This window comes from Danio rerio, chromosome 7 (genome assembly GCF_052040795.2).
Source record: "Danio rerio strain M-AB ecotype USA chromosome 7, GRCz13ab, whole genome shotgun sequence".
NCBI classification, from domain to species: domain Eukaryota; kingdom Metazoa; phylum Chordata; class Actinopteri; order Cypriniformes; family Danionidae; genus Danio; species Danio rerio.
This window is the reverse complement of record NC_141027.1, coordinates 9,794,968-9,816,681: the sequence shown is the minus strand read 5'-3', so window position 1 is coordinate 9,816,681 and position 21,714 is coordinate 9,794,968. Positions and strand designations below refer to the sequence as shown.

At 35.9% G+C, this 21,714-nt stretch overlaps 2 protein-coding genes across 5 annotated transcripts in view; one reads left to right on the top strand and one right to left on the bottom strand.

Annotated features, from left to right (window-relative positions):
- Nucleotides 1-18,316, top strand: part of asb7 (ankyrin repeat and SOCS box containing 7) — a 123,254-nt gene extending 104,938 nt beyond the window's left edge. For all 4 annotated transcript variants that reach the window (NM_001441632.1, NM_001441633.1, NM_214730.3 and 1 more), the window contains 2 exon segments: nucleotides 2,384-2,989; nucleotides 14,534-18,316. In NM_001441632.1, coding sequence (NP_001428561.1) covers nucleotides 2,384-2,989; nucleotides 14,534-14,673 — 746 coding nt within the window. In that variant the 3' untranslated portion in view covers nucleotides 14,674-18,316.
- The window catches only part of pcsk6 (proprotein convertase subtilisin/kexin type 6), an 884,625-nt gene that overhangs the window by 62,817 nt on the left and 800,094 nt on the right, over nucleotides 1-21,714 (bottom strand). The gene's annotated exons all lie outside the window — the stretch shown is intronic.

Here is a 21,714-nt window from a genome sequence, read left to right as displayed (position 1 = left end):
CCAAATTTTGATACCGTCAAACCTCCTCCCTATTTACCTCAGTATACTGTAGTACTAGGCATAATAAAAATATTTATGATGTAAGGCTCAGACTTGGCCCAATCATTTATTACTCTCCGTGTGGTACAACAAAATCAGTCACCAAAGAGGAAACATCACTGAAAACAGTCCCATTGCGAAAAGCGGCTCCTCTTATCTGTCTTTCCCTCTCCGCTTCACACACACACACACACACACACACACACACAGAAAACTGCAGCCTCACTCCTTAACAGACCCGCACATTTTACAACACTGTATACGCGACCTTAGGTTTGCTGTCACCTGTTTGTTGCACAATTTGCAAATTGTCTCGTTCATATTAGACATCTGTGTGCTGTCTGTATAAACACACACACACACACACACACACACACACATAGACACACAGCACCACGCTCTATCTAAAGGCTGATTTATACTTCTGCGTCAAACACCGGCGTAGGCTACGGCGCTGACGCATAGCCCTTCGCCGTGGCCGTCGCCGTCACTGACGTGCACCTCTCAAAAATTGTAACTACACGTCGCAACAACGCGTAGCGCAAGCTCTGTGATTGGTCGGCTTGCTAGCGCAGACAAGTCTGGGCGGGACCGAGAGCCGCACGAATGGCGCAAGCGATTGTTTACAAGTGTGTAGTCCCGTGAAGGAGCTCCGGATGGAAAGTTTTGTTTTGTGTTTACCTCACGGTTAAAGTTGTTGCACGTCCGCCGGTTCCTGCCTCAAAATGAGCGAGTTTGAGCCACTTGTACATCCAGGAAGTGTTCAGAATAGCAAAACAGCAGCATAGAAACTCGACACAGAGGAACATTAACACCTCACTGCCCACTAGCGTTTCGGAAGTGTTAATGCAGACCAACGGAGACAGCGCGCAGAAGTATAAATGCACAGCTGCGCGCGTTGCCTGCACCGTGAGTTGCGTCGGTCACTTGATGCAGAAGTATAAACCAGGCTTAATTCACACACGCACACACACACACAACCACACAAGGGATACAAAGCACCACGCTCTCTAATTCACACACATACACACACAACCAAATAAGGGACACACAGCATCACGCTCTCTCTCATTCACACACATACACAAACAGCATCCACGCGGAAGCGCGCATGCTCGCTCGCGTTATTTGTAAATGTATTCCCACGGCGCAAGAAATCTGGTCGGGTCCCGTGGCTCCTGCGGTACAGCAGCGGGAATGCAGTCCTCTAGTTCGTATTTACCACGTCTCCCTTCTTGTTCGGTCGAAGCCCGAAATACTGCCAAACTGCAGAGGTTGTGTTCTTTTCCGAGAGCAGGTCACTTAGTGCGCGACTCGCCATCTTATCTCTCTCTCTCTCTCTCTCTCTCTCTCCTCCACACTGTCCCATGATGACAATCACGCATGCGCATTTTTAGGCATTGAATAAAGAATATTTAATACTTGTTTTTTATATAAGTGCATTGTTTATAACGGTGTTGAAACTGACATCGTTGCTATTTTTAGATCTTGCGGTATACCATATTACCGTATCATTTTTTTTTTTTTTTATATATATATATGCTGTAATATATTTGAACATGAGTTTTTTTCTAATTTACCACTTGTACGTAGACATTAGATTAAACATTAGGTCATGAATATTTACTTGAAAGTTTTGGAAAAGTCATGGAAAAGTCCTGGAATTATAGTAGTAAAAATGGGTATAAACCCTGAGTTTAATAAAATTAGTTTTTTCTTTCGATTAGAAAACCGATTACTTTATTATATTAACAACAAGAGCATCAGTAATTATAATATGCTTATTTAATTGATCCAATTTCACATGGCATTTTATAATGTTATAATTTGAAACGGTCCCAAAAGCTCTTCCCAAAAAGTCATAAAAATCATAACATATCTATTTTTAGGCCTAATAAATATGTTATTCTACATTATCTGATTTAGGCTTGATTTAAGTCAGTTATATTAGTCTCGTCGGGTTTATCCTCGATTAGTTTCTCCACTCATCCTCTTCAGAGGATCCCACAGTGAAGGACTTCATCGGAAGCTTCGCCGCTCTGCTTTTAAAATATAATACGATTTGTTTTTCTTTCAGCTACTTGATTTTATCTGAAAAATATTGTTTTATTATGTAAATATGAAGAACAGCACTAATTATAAAATGCTAATCCAGTTTCACGTGTCGTTTTATTGATAGAATTTGAGCTATTTTTTTATGTTCTCAAAATGCTTTATTGTACCAAATAAGGTCATATAAATTATAGGATTTCTATTTTTAGGCCTAATAAATATGTAATTCTATATCTTTTTGTTCAGTTTAATCAATCTAGTCGTCTGTTCATCTTCCTCTTGTCCTCCTTAGCGGATCCCACCGTGAAAGACTTCATTGGAGGCTTCACCGCTCTGCATTACGCTGCCATGCATGGCCGCGCCCGCATCGCCCGCCTCATGCTGGAGTCTGAGTACCGCAGCGACATCATCAACGCCAAGAGCAACGACGGCTGGACACCTCTGCATGTGGCCGCTCATTACGGCCGCGACTCCTTTGTGCGGCTCCTTCTGGAGTTCAAAGCCGAGGTGGATCCTCTCAGCGACAAAGGCACCACGCCGCTCCAGCTCGCCATCATCCGCGAGCGCTCCAGCTGCGTGCGCATCCTGCTGGATCACAACGCTAACATCGACATCCAGAACGGCTTCCTGCTTCGCTACGCCGTCATTAAGGGCAACCACTCGTACTGCCGCATGTTCTTGCAGCGCGGGGCCGACACTAACCTGGGCCGGCTGGAGGACGGGCAGACGCCGCTGCACCTGTCGGCCCTCAGAGACGATGTGCAGTGCGCGCAGATGCTCTACACGTACGGAGCTGACACCAACATGAGGAACTACGAGGGCCAGACGCCGGTCGCCGTTTCTGTTAGCATGTCTGACAACAGCCGGCCCTGTCTGGACTTCCTGCAGGAGGTCACAAGTAAGTTCATCTTGAAGTTTAAGTTTTTCAATCCCACCAGGGACAATTAGATTAGGGCAGTAGCAATCTGACACAATAAACACATACTAAAACTGTCACGGTTGCAGGTTTGTGCGCTCTTCCGGAGTGTCTGTTTGATCATGTGAGTTTGTTTTGTTTTTGTTGCCCACGTGTATTTGTTTTGGTCACGTGTTATGACGGCACTCAGTTGGTTTGATTAGTTCGCCAGCTGAGGCTCATTATCGTGCCTATATATGTGCAACGTTTTCTGTGTTTCCTTGTCAGTTCGTTATGTGTGCATTTGTCTGTGCTCAGGACCGTGCAGAGTTACCTCTGGACCCTGTTTTCCCGTCTGGTCCCTGCTCTGGTTTCTCCTAGCCCTAGCACCGCACACACTCTTTACATTTATCTTGACTGTGTCAATAAATATTATCTTTCACTTGCACTTGGATCCATCTGAGCATTCTTTGTTTGTGACAAAACGTTGCACATATATAGGCACGATAATGAGCCTCAGCTGGCGAACTAATCAAACCAACTGAGTGCCGTCATAACACGTGACCAAAACAAATACACGTGGGCAACAAAACCAAAACAAACCCACATGATCAAACAGACACTCCGGAAGAGCGCACAAACCTGCAACAGTGACAAAAACAATATGATAAAGAATATTTAAAAAACACATCCAGCATGCTTTATAATAACTACATATAATAATATACTAACAAAACAATAAATATACAATAAAAGTTAAAGCGTGCAACAATTGCCCTGTGGAAAACAAAAATCCTTGCACGACTCTGGTGTGTATGTAGAGTTTGCTGTGTGTGGATGAACTCTCTCTGCATTTGGTTGAATTGTAAGGTAACTCCACTTTTTGCTGATGAAGCATTAGCAAACCCTTGAGCAACAACAACACTACAACATACTCCTCCAATGTTGTGTGTTAATATGCACACACCAAGGATATTTTATCAAATGAAAACAGACTAAATCTATTGGTTAAAAACATTTTCATTGACTGAAATAAAATAACAATTATTAAAATTAAATAATCAATTTCAGAATTAGTAATCTCTCATTGTGTAGTGGAAAATATGACCTGTGGCAGTTTATAGCAGGGTCCCCGCGGGGTCTTAAAAACTGTTAAAAAGTCTTAAATTAAAAAATCGAAATTTATGGCTTTAAAAAGTCTTAAATTTGCTGTTCTAGGTCTTAAATATTTTTGCACAGGTCTTATTTTTGCGATGTCCATGTAACGTTACATCTAATGCTCACTTAAATACTTTTTGTTGTTGTTGCTAGGTTTTTGGGGTGTTGTAGTTCTTTAGTTCACTAGTCTAATTGTAATTTGCGGTATTACAACTACAAAAATGATCCACGTTTGCATATTTGTGAAAACAGCCAATAACAATGTATTATTGTTGTCAAAAGTATCAACTTTGGTACTAATCGGACAGCCATTTTAAAAACGTCCATTTCCTACTCATTTTTGAGCAGTGTTGAGTGCATTCTTCAACACCGCTAAGAGTGACTTTTGACAACAATAATACATATATATATATATATATGTATATATATATATATATATATATATATATATATATATACACATACACACACACACACACACACACACACACACACACTGCCGGTCAAAAGTTTGGGGTCAGTATGATTTTTAAATGTTTTGAAATAAGCTTATCCTGCTCACCAAGGCTGCATTTGTTACATTAAAAATACATTACTAAAACTAAAAATTGTGAAATGTTATTCACTATAAAATAACTGTTCAAGAGTAGTTTATAATCTAATTTAATCATTTATTCCAGTGATTTTAATGATGAATTTTCAGCTTCATTACTCCAGTCTTCAGAGTCACATGATCCTTCAGAAATCACTTATAATAATTATTATTATTACTATTAAAATTAATGTTATTATTATTAACAACAGCAATAATGGCAGAAGTAATAGTTTCATTTGAAACTACATACAATAAGTAATAAATAAACATTTAATAAATAATTATTTAACAATTTTTTATACATTTAATAAATGCCGCTTTGATGAACAGAATAATTTTATTTTAATTATTTAATTAAAATAAATTAAACAATAAAACACTGAACTTAAACACTAAAAACTGAACTACACTGATCCAGTTACTATGACCATTTATGTGAAGCTGCTTTGACACAATCTACATTGTAAAAGCGCTTTATAATTAATAAAATTAATAATAAAAAAACTGACCCCAAACTTTTGACAGAGAGAGAGAGAAAGAGACAGGGAGAGAGGGTGCGTGCGTGTGTGTGTACACAGTATATAGGGCTGCACAATATATCGTTTCAGCATTGATATTGCAGTGTGCTCACCCGCAATAGTCACATTGCAACATATGCAATATTGAATCTAAATTATAGAAATAAATGTTTTTCTTACTTTGAATTTTGTGTCTTGTTCTAGTCCAAATACCTACATTTTCAAGCAAAAGCCAGATAATTTTACTTACCCCACGTGCTTATCATTTCACTTGTTGGAAATTTTAGACGTGTGCTAAAAACGAGACAAAGTAATAAAAAAAAACATTTATTGCATTGTGATTGTTCAATCTCTGTACCTGAATATTGTTAGACTCCCCAGAAAACTGTCAGATAGTGCTCTTGGATCTTGTGAGACTGTGTTCATATCGCAATATTTATCACAGAAAAATAAAACGTCGCAATATCAGATTTTACCAATATAATGCAGCCCTAATATATATTTATTTTAGTTTTTCGAGCATGATTGTTTCTAATCCAAACTTTTTTAGATTCTTATTTTAAAGTCAAATGTAAAGCCGTAAAACTCCAATTGATTATATTTATCTTAACAACAATAATTAAAAATGTAGTCTTGGCACGCCACAGATTTTAGGCTTTACCATTTTTGGGTTACACACCAGCATGCGTACTACACCCATAAAAGGGCTCCAATCAATTCAAACCCAACGCATCATCAAAACCCTTGGCTTGATAACAACAGTCTGATCATCAAAGGAGCTCAGATTCCCTCTGTCCTCCAGAAGTCTGTCAGATCAGTTGGAGATCAGCGAACGCTCTCTGTGGATCTGTAAGTTGAGCGATGGCGAACGGCATTATGATCTCCGTCCCCCACGCAGAACAATCGTCCGTCTGAGAAAAGCGAGCCGTGTTACCTGAAGCACTAATGATCGAGCGCAACAATGGCCACATTCCTTCAACTTTGATATCACCATATCAAAGCCACCTGTCGCTGCAGCACACTGTCGACTTACTCAATCCGATCCCGTTTCACCTCGATTATTGATTAAAAAGGCATGACTTCATGTCTTGAGCGATCTCTGGGATTTTTTTTTCTGAAGTCACCTGTAGTGGAGAGTTTGGTAACGCTTTAGGTCATCATTTACAGTATTAACAAAGCATTAACTAACACTACTAGATTAAAACTTATGTGACGTAGATAGGGGTGTAACGATACACTCAGCTTACGATACGATGTGTATCACGATATAATGTTCACGATTCGATATGTATCACGATATTTGGAATAAAAATAGAAAAGTTAACTGAAATGCAAGTTTTACCAAGTAAACAATTTTTTATGTATTTCTTTTGTTTCAACTTGTTAAACTGAACCTTCTTTAAGAAAATATATTAAACAGGCTTGTCTCTGGAAAATAAAACAATTTAAAAACTTCTTAAAAAATATTATTGAAATGACAGAGACAAAATAAAGGAACAATATAAGTAAAAGTGCAAAAAAAATAAGCTTTCTATTCAATTGAATTTAACAGTAGGAGCTTAAGGCTTTGCTTGGTCACTTGTGTTTTTTCTGTGTGCAAAAAAAAATCCACATTTCCAGGTAATCAGCAGTTCTATAAGATAATCCCGAACTCGTGTATCTGTCTGAGAGGTTTTTATGGATGGCTGTCTTCATGTTGGGCATGATGACAGGGTGGCCGTCTTTTCATTACACAGGACAGTCGTGACTCTTTTCAGCAGTTTAGGCAGGTTTTCTATTTCCTCGGCGTCGCTGATGTCGGCGCTATCAAGTGTATCATGTTGACGTGCATTTTTGTGTACCTCTGTACTCAAAAGGGTTAATGCTCGTCGTAATCATAACTCTAAAATGCGATATAATTGTTTAAATAATGTGTACGTTTTCGGTTTCATTTCCACTGCTAAGTGCTGTTCAAACTTCCCACGCGGCTCCTGAATGATCACTCTGTTCCACAAACTGAATGTTGTTTACTACTTTATTAGTCACAACCTGCAGGTTCTGTTCACTGAAGCAGACGCGCGCGTATGGCAAGCCGTTTTAACGTTTAAACCCTTGTTCTAACTATCCATAAATATATTTAATTCATATTTAATTAAATTCATTTAGAGATATCTCTAATTATATTTTGACTAGTCGAATTATAATTATGACTAGTCAAAATATAATTAGAGATATCTCTAAATATATTTATGGATAGTCAGAACAAAGGTTTAAATGCTAAACGGCTTGCCATACGCGCGCGTCTATCATCCGCCCTCTGTAGTAACAGCTCACGTCTTGTGTGATTTTGCGGCGGCCAATAGCCTACATCATTATATGAAGACAGAATGATATTTTAGGGTGAATTGTACCTTATAAATACAGTATGTGACTCTTTCAACACCATTAGGAGGTATCCATGTCGCTGTGCAAAGTATGTAAATCACTGTGAAGACTTTAAAACTTAGGATGTGTGACCCAGTATGCGTGTCAAAAAGCGGACGAGTCTAAAGCAATGACTGTACAACCGAAATGTTGCCAGACGTCTGATTTTGAGAGGATGAGCCATCCTCTATTTCAGCTCCACTCATCTTGGTCTGCTAACATTACTGCTGCTGCAATCTGAACTCACGTGCGACAGCAGGTGGAACGTAGCTCACGTGCAAACAGCTCAACTAATAAGAGAAAACGGACGTCATATCGTAATCAAATCGTCATAACGCCACGATGCATATCGAGACATTTAATAAATCGTACAACGATAAATCGTTACACCCCTAGTAGTAGAGGTTACTGAGCCTTTAATGCAGGGTTAATACGGTCATGGAAAACCTGGAAAAGTCATAGCATTTTCCTGGCCTGGAAGAGTTTTGGGAAAAACAGAAAAACCCACAAGGTTTTGGAAAAGTCATGGTAGTATCACGCCTTCTCACATAAACCAATTTCACTCAAAAAGTGACTTTTAATTAATTTTAATTAATTATATTGTTTTGTTTGAGCAAGTAAATAAGGTGATTCTCACATCACTTTGAAGCAAAAACACTAGGCTACAAGATCCAGTTCTCAAAAGTCTTGTGCATAAATATTCTATGTGTGTTTCATGGCCTTGTTTCAATGACTTTAAATTTTTTGTTTTTCACTAACCACGCATAAAAGTTTCTTTCTCAAAAACACAAACACATACAAACATTCTGCTTGGGTATTATTGTAGCCCAACTTGTGCTGTTTACAGTGTTATCACACTTTAGCCATTAATATGTTTTTAAGATACTGAAAACAACACAAATGTCAGTGCATGTCAAAACTTCTCCAGAGCCGCCAAACACCCTCAGACCCCAGAGGGTTAACAAATATCTGTAAACTTGAATTAGGGCTGCGCGATATTGGAAAAATCTGACAGTACCATATTTTGTATTTCTGTGTTATATATTGCGATGTGAAAACAATTTCACCTGATGATTTAACAGGTTTGTTTGGCTTGATTGGGGTATTTTGTAGAGGAGTGAATCTCGAATAATAAATAACAAATAAATTACAAGCATAGATAAATAAAACATAGTAAAGATAAAAGTGAATTCTAGTTTTCCAGTATTCACTATTCAGGTGCAGATATTGAATAATCAACGCTGCATAGTCTTCATTGTATATTATTTAGCCTTTATCAAAGTTACCAAAAATGTCTTGTGGCTGGATGTTTTAAACTCTGAAATATTGAAGTGTTCACACAGTCACTGGTCTTAAAGGGACAGTTGACTCAAAGATGAAAATACACTCACTATTTACTCACACTTCACTTGTTTCAATACTATAGGAGTTATTTAATTATATTCTTTTTGTGTTCATTAAATAAAATGAAACAAGTGAAGGGTGTAATAAAAATGGTAAGTAATTTTTGGGTAAACTGTCTCTTTAAAAATACGTGAAGGTGATGAACTTTTATTCCATTATGATTAAACTATAATGCCATTGTTTATCCTGCAATGTGACAAATGCATATGCACACATTACGATATCGATGCTGAAACAATATATTGTACAGCCGTAGCTTGAATATAAGTTTGTTGTCTTTACTTCTTTTCCGTCCTTGGCCAAAAACTTGCTGTAAACATTAACAAAATAAATTTTACATAAAGCAAATGTAAACTAAATAGATTGTTGCGTGTTCTATGATATGCTGTTTTAAATTTGAACGTCATTGTTTTTCTTGTTATTTACCATGTGTACGTAGACATTACATTACATTAACCATTACGTCATGAAAATGTACTTGAAAGTTCTGGAAAGGCATTGAATTTTAGTAGTCAAAATGTGTATGAACCCTGTTTATGTCAGAATATTTGAGTCAAATCACCTACTTACTAGGAATGCACAGTATTGGAAAGATCTAACATTACGATATTTTGTTGTCCTGCGATGTATAGTTGAAGTCAAAATTATGATTTTTTTATATTTCCCAAATGATGTTTAACAGCGCAAGGAAATTTTCACAGTATTTCCTATATTGTTTTTCTAAAAGCTAAAATAAAAGCAGTTTTAAATTTTTTAAAAAAATTTAAGGTCATTATTATTAGCCCCCTTAAGCAATATGTGTTTCAATTGTCTACAGAACAATACAAGTATCTTGAAAAATATCTAGTCAAATACTATGTACTGTCATCATGGCAGAGATTAAATAAATCAGTTATTAGAAATTACTTGTTAAAACTATTATGTTTAGAAATGTGTTAAACAAGATGAAAAAGAAATTAAAAAGAAATTCCATTAAAAAGAAATTAGGGAAATAATATACAGGAGTGCTAATAATTCTGACTTCATCTGTATTCGGACTGCACAATATTGAAAAAATGTTACAATGCGATATTTGTTTTGTCTGCGATATAATTTTACCATATAACTTAACTCTATTTGCAAAGTCATTACTTGGGGTTATTTTGTAGGGGAGTAAATTTATTTATATATATATATATATATATATATATATATATATATATATATATATATATATATATATATATATATATATATATATATATATATATATATATATATATTAATGTAATTTATTATATACATAAAGTCATAAACACAATTTAGCAAATAATAAAGTGAAATAAACCGTGCTTCATGGATTTCTGGAGAGAGCAACAGTATTCAGGTGTATTTAAATGTAAAATGGCACTGTATATTCTTCACCTTAAAAATAAATTAATACTAAAACAATGATCTTTATGAGTCTACTAATATGCTTTAAACTCATTTTTTAATTAATGGAATTAATGGATTTTAATATACTTGTTCAAGTTCACTGAAGCAGTACTAAAAAGTTATATTTAAGGGTATTTTTTATGTATAACTTCTACAAACTTATAATGCATAAGATTTGGATATAACACCTTTCCAATCCAGTTCTATGAATCTGAGTCTTCTATAATACACACACTAATTAATGATTTCTACTTGTCTTCCTTCATTATGAAGAGTAGGCAAAATCCGATATGTAGTGGGGGAAAGAAAAGAACGTGTTCATCAGACGCTGGATTCGAACCGGGTTCATGATCGATCGTTTCAAAATATTTTACTATGCGCTTTAGGAGCTACACCACTCAAGCTGCTGTCTATCGCGCTCTTCAGTTATGTTGTCTGTCAATCAAACGGTGATGGGCGTGAATCGCTTAACTAGCTTATTACAGCATGGTGCACTATTTGCACTTAGCCTAAATAGCCTAAAGAGATATGGTCCTTTGCCCATAATCCCCATTGGTTATAATCCGGCCCTGCCTAATTCCTTTTAGCTTGAAGGCGTAGTGCTAGGGGGAAGGGCTAGATAGCCCTTAAAACTAAAATTTTGCAAGACCACGCTCAAAACCAAGGGGTACAAAAGTTTCCCAGAATACACCCCCTACAACGGCAAAATGGCTGCACACGGAAGTCAGAAAATTCACAAATTAGTATTTTCTGTCATTATAGCGAATTTTTACAACAAACTATCACATGTTTTAATACACTCATAACAACGTTTGTGTCACCATGCTTAAAAAACTATGATAAAACACTAAATTTTGCTATCTATAACTCCTGTATAGCAGTCCTACAACATAATTTCACATCTGACACTCAAATACCCTGTCAGAAAAGTCTAGTGGCTGGGAATGACCTTTTTTACAGTGTCTGCTATAACGCTAATGTTGTTTTTGTGTGTTTACGTTATTCAGTATGGCCCTGGTGTAAATGCACAGTACAGTTATGAGCTTGTTTCCACATTATATTGTTATGACAAAATTATATTGTGGCTTTCAGTAATTTCCTGAAGATAAATACCAAAAATAATGCAACTGGAATAACTACAGCAGTTGCGATCGTCTGATCTCATATGAAGCATGAGATCGCGTTGACGTATGATGACGTGTGCAGGTGTTGTAGTGCTGTCCCACTTTTTTGGGCAAAAAAATTTGAAGCCCTTTCCCTTAACATTCTGTTTCAAGGGCCAACGACAAGGGATAGGGGTTAAAAATAGAATTTGGATTGTGCCCAAGAGTATTCATCTACAGTATAAGAATAATAAAAATAATTTGATGGTACAATTTTTTTTGCTTTTAAAATCATCACAGGCCTCAAAAAAGACATGCAAATGAAAACTTTTTATACACTTACTTACTTACGTACTTAACCACGTCCCTTCAACCATCAGTGTTGACAACAAACAGAAAAGATGAGGTGAAGGAGTCTGTTAGTTTGTAAAAACTCTTGCCAAATCCTTTTTCAGATGTTTCTGAATGAAATGCCTTCTTTAATACATCCAATCAGCATGCAGTAGAAAAAAAAAACAAGCTACGCCCACTGTATTCTCATTTATATATTCAGTTACTTTAGGAACTGTATCAAAATATGAAGAAAAAAAAAAACTGTCGCAGCTTCTGATTCATGCAGACTCTTATCAAGTACTAATGAGCTGTGTATCAATAGTTAGTAAAGTAGTAGTTGGGTTAAGGTTTTGGTTAGGATTAGGGATGCAGAATAAGATCATACGTTGCAATTACTAGTGAACAGTTAATATTTTAATAGTAGGCAGGTAATAAGCCAGTAATTAATACAGCATGAATTCTGACCTAAACTAAAGTGTCACTGAGAGACTGACAGAAAACAGGGTTTGCAGATGGCTGTTTTCAGCTCTTTGTAGTGGCTTTTTCCAGCTGGCTTCATTTGTGTGAGTCTGTGCCGTATTGTTTGAGAACTGGCCCATTAAAACTGAGCATCTCTGTGCACCGGCTTTCTAGAACGCATTGCACAGCTTTAATCCTTTTTTTTTTAGGCTGAAGTTGCTTTATAGGCAAGGGAAGTGTATTTATATTGCACATTTCATAAACCATGGTAATTCAAAGTGTATTTCTCAGCGAATATAGCCCATATTTTTTGCTGCATTTTAACAAAACATTTATTAAACATTTCATTCTCCAACATACTCGTTTGGGTGTACTTATATTTGGAACATGAATAAACTGCCCCGTTTAACTATTATCACACCTTTTGCACTATTATGAACTGGGAATGATGGAATTACTTTCTAACAGAGGCAACATGTGCTGGTGAGGATTAAAGAGATGAGAGGTTTGCACTGGCTGTGGGCTATATGTTGCGTGTTGTTTTTAAACCTAAATAAGGCCTAAATGTATGCTGTGTGTAGTTCTTTTGTAATTGGTAACATATCGAAGACTGTAAGGGGCTGTATGTGTTCATACATGTTGTATTTATCTATTTATTTATTTTATATAATCACAGGCGTTACAGTGGGCTATTTTGCATCATTGATCTGCAGTTATAATCAAATCATGTTCATAGAAAGGTTAGTGATGAACATTTATACTAGGGCTGTGCAATTAATCGAAAATCCGATTTCGATTATGGCTTCTAACGATTATGAAAAACCTTTAATTGAGATAAACGATTATTCCGTTATTTACCGCCCCATGTCCAGTTGTCCTCACTTGTTGCTCTTAAAAGCGCAAAAGACCGCATGCTTATGTGTGTGCGGCGCGCAGACAGTCAGAAGCATGCGGTCTGCACTTGGTCTCATTCGCACATTGTGACAAGCAGAGCGCAGACATCTAAAGTCATTAATGTGAGCGCTTTAATGTTCAAATAGGTGTCAAAACGCGGTGTTTAGTGATTATTCATATTAACCCTCATTTTGTAATAAACAAACGAGTTGAGAATCAAAAGACACGTGAAAGCGAAACCATTTAAGTGACAGAGCACATCTGCCGCCTGTTTTATCATAATTAATAAAACAACGAGAAAATCCCTCTGTGCTTTTGACTCAAGACTTTTGTGGCTGAAGTGTTTTTCTTACGGTGAAGATGCTAAAAGCACAGTTTGTTTCATATTCTTATTCTATTGTACTTATTTCTCTTTCCTTTGCAGGGAGGAAAATAATATATGCAGTTGAAGTCAGAATTATTAGCCCTCCTGAATATTAGCAACCTTTCCCCCCCAATTTCTGTTTAATGGAAAGAAGATTTCTGAACATAATAGTTTTAATCATTCATTTCTAATAACCGATTAATTTTAGCTTTGCTATGATGACAGCACACAATATTTTAGTAGATATTTTTTTTAAATACAAACATTCAAATTCAAAGTGTGATTCAAAGGCTTAATTAGGGTAATTAGGCAGGTCATTATATAACAATAGTTTCTTCTGCAGACAATCAAAAATATATTTTGCCTAAAGGGGCTAATAATATTGACCTTAAAAGAGGTTTCAAAATATTTAAATTTGCTTTTATTCTAGCCAAAACAAAACAAAAAATCCAAATATTAAACAAATATTAGAGGAAATACTGTTAAAATTCCTTGCTTTGTTAAACATAATTTGGGAAATATGTTTTTTTTTTTTAATTCTCAGGAGCGCTAATAATTTTGACTTCAACTTATAATCGTTTGGAACAATCGTGATTACAATTATGACCAAAATAATCGTGATTATGATTTTTCCCAAAATCGAGCAGCCCTAATTTATACACGAGTATTTATGTGTATAAAGCATCTGTTTTGTGAGATGTGCTTACTGTATGATATATGAACAACGCGTACAGCTTTACTTTGACATTTCCTCTTAGACACCCCAGAAAACCGTCAAATAGAGCCATATAAACTATCTACTGAAACCGTATTCATATTGCAAAATTACCACAGAAATAAATTTACCTAAACCTACTTTATGCAAGTAAGAAATAATACTTTATAACTGATATGTTTCAGGGCAGCCCAGGACACTGCAGGATCTGTGCAGGATAAAGATCCGGCAGTGCATCGGCCTGCAGAGCCTGAAGCTCCTGGAAGATCTACCCATCGCCAAGGTCATGAAGGACTACCTAAAACACAGGTTCGACAACGTTTGACACAAGCCCACAAGACTCCTCCTGTAGGTTCCTTTAAGACTCTATGCAAACTCTCTTTTTCACTTCTACACAAACAAAAAAGCTCGGGGAGCAGGCGCAGCGTTTTGTACAAGCCCAGTGGAAATGATGCAGAGAAACGACTGTAATGGCAACGTTGATTCAATTCTTAACGTGCATGTTTGGAGAAATCCTTGACCTGTGAGATGATGTTTGATTTGTACCAAAAACCTCCTTTTTTCATTTTTTTTGTCCTTAAATCAACAAAATTTTCAATTGTCTAAATTCTCCGATTGATAAAAAGTATTTTAGACTAATTGCTGATCATTTAAACTCATATTTTTGTATGCATGCCATTTTTTTGTGTGTGTGTGCTGGAGATTTAACGCTTATTCATCCTTCATATTAAGTTATTTAATCCAATTCGTTCATATTACAAAAAGGGGTGGCACGATACTGGAATTCGGTACCAATCGATACTTAAATTAAAACGTCCATTTCCCACTAACATGTTGAGCGCGTTCTTTAACACCGATTTGCCGTTGAGTTCACATGCTCAACAGAAATGACTGTGATTGGGCTTGAAGGTCATCAGTTCACCAAACTCACCGCTGTTTACTGAGTGTAAATGCAGATAGAGGGAAAAACTGGAGCTTTTAAAGCCGGGATTCATCAGAGGATCGCTCGTATGTCAGCTTATAGACAAATCAGCTCATCAACGTGACTTTGAAACACTCCCTTGTCCCTGTATCTGTGTTTACACTTCCTAAAATGCGGTGAGTTTAGTGAACTGATGACCTTCAAGGCCAATCACAGTCATTTCTGTTGAGCATGTGAACACAATGGCAAATCAGCGATGGTTAAGAACGCACTCAAATGTTTGCGGGAAATGGACGTTTTTAAAATTCCAGTATTGATTGGTACCGAATTCCATTAACATGACAATCCTAAATAAAAGAAACAAAAAACGTACCTAAAAAATCCCCGCAGGCTCTCTGTTTTTAAAGCAAACATTTTGTCCTTAGTTAATGCCTAATTTAAATGTTTGTTTTGGACACTACTTTTTTTTTTTTTTTTTTAAGTTGAGATTCAGTATCACAGGTGCTCACCTTTAGGTTTCATGATAAAAGGTAAATTAAAATGTTCTAGACATAGGTGTACACACACGCAGGAGATCATTAAACTTTATGTAAATAATTGTGTTATATGTACAGCAGATATTTTTAGACTATTTAAGCCACAAGCTTGTGTTATGAAAGTGTTTTGGTTGAGTGGTTTTGTGTTTTTCATGTGACTGTCAAGGGCTTTGATGTGGAAACAGCGTCCAGATAAGTATATACAACAGCTATTTTAATTGAACATCATTTGCTTCAATTATAAAGAAAGAACATTGTTAGTTTTGGGCATGGAAAATCTCTTAAAAGCAGCAACTTCATAATTTTTTTCTTTTGTTTTTTTATTTATGTTGAGTTGAAATGCACTTAATTTCTTTTGCAAAATGTGAACATTTGATAAATACTTCTGCATAGCATTAAAGGGGAAAGCTCCCCCCCCCAAAAAAAGAAAATTTTCTGACATTCAAATGGTTTCAACCCTTTATGAGTTTGTTTATACTGTTGGACACTAAAATATATGTTTGGAAAAATATTAGAACCATTAAATTCTTTATTTAAAAAAAAATAATATTATGAAAGTCAATGATTACAGGTTTTAAACGTTTTTCAAACAATCTTCGTTTTGTTCAACAGAAGGAAAAAACTCATAGGTTTGAAAATAATGTAGCAAACACAGTTTTACAACATTCTTCAAAATATCTTCTTATGTCTAACAAAAAAAGAAAACTCCAGGTTTAAAACAAGTAAAGGGTGAATAAATAATTTTAAAAATATAAATGTCATTATATTAGTCAATGCTGATATAACACTTTATTCGGTTTATACATTTTTAAGTCAGGTGACATCTTAATTTTTACACTTTTCATCCATCTTAGCAGGAGATACTGAAATCACAAGAATGTGTGTATGTATACACATGTATTATAACCATTGACTTCTGCAATTAAAAACATAAGTAAATAGTATGGAAGCCAATGATTACAGGTTTCCAACATTTAAAAAAAGTTTTTTTTTTTTTCGTCCAACAGAAAAAAAAAAAAAAGTAAAAAAAACTCAATTTTCAACTTTGGGAGATAATCTACCACTTACATTTTATTTATTTATTTATTTTGAAAAACATTAGAACCATGACTTATATAATTAAAGAAATACCATGGAAGTCAATGGTTGCAGATTTCCAACATTTTTTAAACAATCTGTTTTTTGTTTTGTTTTTTTTAACAAAAGGAAAAACAACTTAATAGTTTTCAAAATTATGTAGTAAATAATATGGCTGAACTATCCCTTTAAATTAATTAGTTTAACAATTTCTTTAGTTTGTAAATTTTTCAGTCAGATAACATTTTGATCTTTACTTTTTTCCATTGAGTTTTGTAAGAGAGACTGAACTCTAGTAAAAAATGACAGAATTTGCAACTATCCCTTTAAATTATTAGGACAAATGACTATACTAATATTAGAACCGTTGATTTCTGTAATAAAAAAATGTTATGGAATTCAATGGTTACATGTTTCCAGCATTTTTCAAACTTTTTTTTTTTGTCCAACAGATGAAGAAAAACTCATAGGTTTAGTAAATAATTTGGGTGAACTATCCCTTTAAATTAATGAGTTACTTTAACACTGTTCAGTTTATACATTTGCAGTCTTAATATTAGAACCATTGATTTCTATAATAATAATAAAATACTATGGAAGTCAATGTTTGCAGATTTCCAACATTTTTTAAACTATCTTCTTTCTCCAACAGAAAAAAAAGGTTTGAAAATAGTGTAGGAACTATTTTGGGTGAACTGTCCCTTTAAATTAGCTATTTAATTTACCACTTTGCTTAGTTTATACATTTTTCAGTCAGACAACATCTTTTTTTTATCCATTGTTTTCCCCTGGAAAGCTCCAGCCAGTTTTGTAGGAGAGACTAAACTCGACTGTTGAACACTAGCAGGCTGTATTTTGCCGTCCGTGACTCTAGCATTTCACCACATCATGAACACAACTCAAGTGCATTAAAGCGACCACAGCATCATTTAGCTTTGATTCAGGTTACGTTTGCTGTGTTTTGGGAGACTCCGAATGGCTGCGCGTTACCGTAATGTATTCAGAAAGCAGGACTGATTGGAGATCTGTCTTCACTAAACCGAAGTCTTCCACAGCTTCAACTACTGAATGTATATAATCTGCTGTTTGCCGAGTTTCACATGTACATTTGTGCGAATAAACGGACCTCATAATGTCCCTGTTTGTTATTTTTATTTTTCCACAGTCTTATTATTGCTGTACTTTAAACAGTAATTGTGCCGTGTTCGTCGATTCGCATCCATTTTTTCTAGAGTTTGATGACTTTGTAATAAAATGTATGCTAAATATGCTGAATTGGTTGTTTGTTATTGACTCGTGGTTTTGCTTTGTCTTTACTTCTAATGCAAGAAAAATGCTGTTTAAAAATAAATAACATGCTTTAGGTTTGTTTTATTAAAGGTTTCTGCTTCAGGTAAGATGCAACGTTTAATAAAAGCTTTCAAATTTTTGTAACATACTTTTTTTTTTTGTTGCGTGTTTGAAATGTTTTTCTTTTTCAGCTGTCATCATAAATACTTTGATATTACTTGACGCTATGGACGCTCACTTTCTATTCAGGTATGTAATGACATTTTTTATGATTTAAACAGGTTGTTTTTTATATTTACAGGCCCATAGCCAGCCTGGTGAAAAAGGTGGTTCTTGTTTTTTAAAAAGTGGACCTTTTTGCAGATATTCGCCTCATTTTCTTTTCATTTGAGCTTTAAATGCAGCATTTTGGGGAAGTTTTAAGCACTATTTTTTCTGGATTAGCTTGTGTGATCATCATAGCTACAATTTTAATGCACCAAAACATTTCCTAAAGATTTAGAATGAAGAAATATACAAAATATATACTCATTTATACTTAATATTTTTAAAAATACAAATGTATCACATACATCATTAAAAAAAAAGGAATCTGTTAAAGTTTTAAATTAAAAAAACTGCGCCTGCCTGCTGTCATTTATTAGGCAAACCACAAGCTGACCAGCTTATTCAACTTTCCATAGTGTGAAGTTGGCTATTTTTATTAATAGTTCCAAAGGCCCACCTCAAAAGTAGGGGCGAACATGCTTTTGCCATAGCAGGTCCTCGCCTCTGGAACTCTCTGCCATTACAGCTAAAAAAAAAAAAAAAAGGCTTCGTCGCTGCCTATTTTTAAGTCCAAATTAAAGACGCTTTTATTTTCTAGGTATTTTTGAAGCATAAGTCCTTCCCTTTCAGAAGGGGGGGAGAGTGGGGAGGGGGATCAAAACGGTCATGTTTCTCTATCGTGTTTAGTGTTGGTCAACTGTTGTAGCATCTTTTAATTAGGAAAAAATATTTTTTTATTATTATTACTATTTTTTTTTTTTTGCTCTTTTATTGATAATTTTTCTAGGTTCCTCCCTATTATCTGCTTATTGCTGTTTTTACCGTTTTATGCTCGTATCATGTGTTTATTTTCTCTCTGTAAAGCACTGTGTGCAGCCCTGTGGCAGTTGGAAACGTGCTATATAAATAAATAGAACTTGAACTATTTTAATGATTACACATTTAATATTTGGATATTTCTGAATATAAACCTAGAGATGGTTGTGCGTGAAAATCCCAGTAGATCAGCAGTTTCTGAAATACTCTGACCAGGCCGTCTGGCACAAACAACCATGCCACATTCAAAGTCACTTAAATCCCCTTTCCTCCCCATTCTGATGCTCGGTTTGAACTGCAGCAGATCGTCTTGAGCATGTCTACATGCCTAAATGCATTGAGTTGCCGCAATGTGATTGGCTGATTGGAAATTTGTGTTAATGAGCAGTTGGACAGTTGTACCTAATAAAGTGGCCGGTGAGTGTATATTCAATCGGTAAGAAAAGCTAATAATGAATACTCATACAGCACTTATTAATCATGGTTCAACAGTCACTAATGCTTTATTAAAATCCTTAGTTAATTTCTTTAAGCTGAAAAAAAGATGATGAAATACTGCAATAAATGTTAAATACATGAACTAATATCAAGCTTATTGTAAAAAGTTAGCAAAACACATGACCGCAAGGCTATCGGTTTACATTTCCCCTTTGCGCTCACTTTTTTTCTCTCTATATTCAATCCAAGCCCTTGCAAATCCCGAGAGAGAAGCTCATCCAGTGGCACATGATCACCTCAGTAGATTTCTCCACACGGCACCACCTTACATGACAACACCTGGCAGCGTCTCGCGACTTATTCCACATGTATTATTTACTAAAGGAAGGCTGATGTTTTGCTGAAAAGTGATCTCTCTCTCTTTCTTTCTCTGCTTTCCCAGGAATGTCATCCTTCAATAAGATGGTTTCTGCTTTCCTGCTTCTCGTGAACCCGTGCGAGCGAAGCCTGTGCCAGAACGCTGACCTAAGAAAGCGCCGGCGACTGATATATTTGTGCATTCCTACGACACACAAAAAAAAGAAACACAGGGCCGCTATCATTTATCGAATCACAGGTAACATTACACAATAAAACAATGGCATCTCTCTGTAGGCCGCGTTTCCTTGCAGACACGCAGAACAATGGGTGTATTGTTGGATGGCTGGTGTCCTGGGCTCTTCCTTGAGGGAAACTCCGCGTCTGTGGGTTTCAATCTGGGCGGAAGAGACGGCCATTTGAATGTGCGGGTCGGATGGACGGACACACAGGGAAATGTATGCAAAAGGCGCATTCAGCTCTGATCTGCCATTGGGGTTATCGCTAAGTGTGTAGGATTACTGTAAAGTTCATTGCTGATGTCTAAAGGCCATTTAAACAAAGACTGATAAGTGTCATTACAGTAGAAGTCAAAATTATTAGCCCTCCTGTGATCCCAAATGATGTTGAGAGCAAGGAATTGTTTAACAGTATTTCCTTTAATATTTTTTCTTCTGGAGAAAGTCTTATTTGCTAGAATAAAAGCAGTTTTAATTTTTTTAAAAACCATTTTCAGGTCAATATTATTACCCCCCTTAAAGGTGCTGTAGGTGATCTGCCAGAATGCTAGCATTAGCATAACAGCTTAGAAATTGTACGACCCTCCCCTTCTGTCCAAAGCAACGCCTAAGTTATGAACTCGTGAACGCGCACCGATTAGATATAACCCTAGATTAGTGGTTCTCAAACTTTTTTCATCAAGTACCGTCTCAGAAAAAAATTCTCTCTCCAAGTAACACCAAAATGAGCAGTATTGAAATACAGAAGCGTAGTAGGCACAGTAAAGCAGCTACAACTCTGCACAGTTAAAAAATGTGGCAGTTTACCTTAGAAATATAGGCTATTTGTCATATATGGCATATTATATACATCATTTTTGATAATTTTTGAAATATATCTAGCATGTACATGACATATTTCATTCCTCCGTGTACCACTAGAAGGAAATCCGCGTACCACTAGTGGTACACGTACCACAGTTTGAGAATCACTGCCCTAGATCATGTCATTCACTAGTTAGAAAACTCTATGGAGACATGCACTTTATCAAGCATAGTTGTTGATAGGCCAGCGGGTGCAGGAATTAGTTTCCCAAAACTGTGTCACAGGCTGTCACTGTTCAATGTGTAAATATAAACCAAATTTCACCTCAGAAAAGCTGGTTAGGCGGAAGAGTTGTGTTATTAAACTAAATAGAAATCAGATCAGAATAAAAAGCAGAGCTAAAAACAGAAATATCGGGTCATCTTTTTAGATTACACTTACATTTACGTTACCAAAACGAGTGACTTCTCATTTTCAATTGTGTTCACTGATCCTCGTACATCGCTTGTTTTTAGCTCCTTACGAATGCCCAGATCTGTTTAAGCGACTATATTATGAATGCTGTAAAAACGCGTTCCCCAACAGGGGGGTCTCCGGGGGCCTCAGCGAGCTTTGTAGG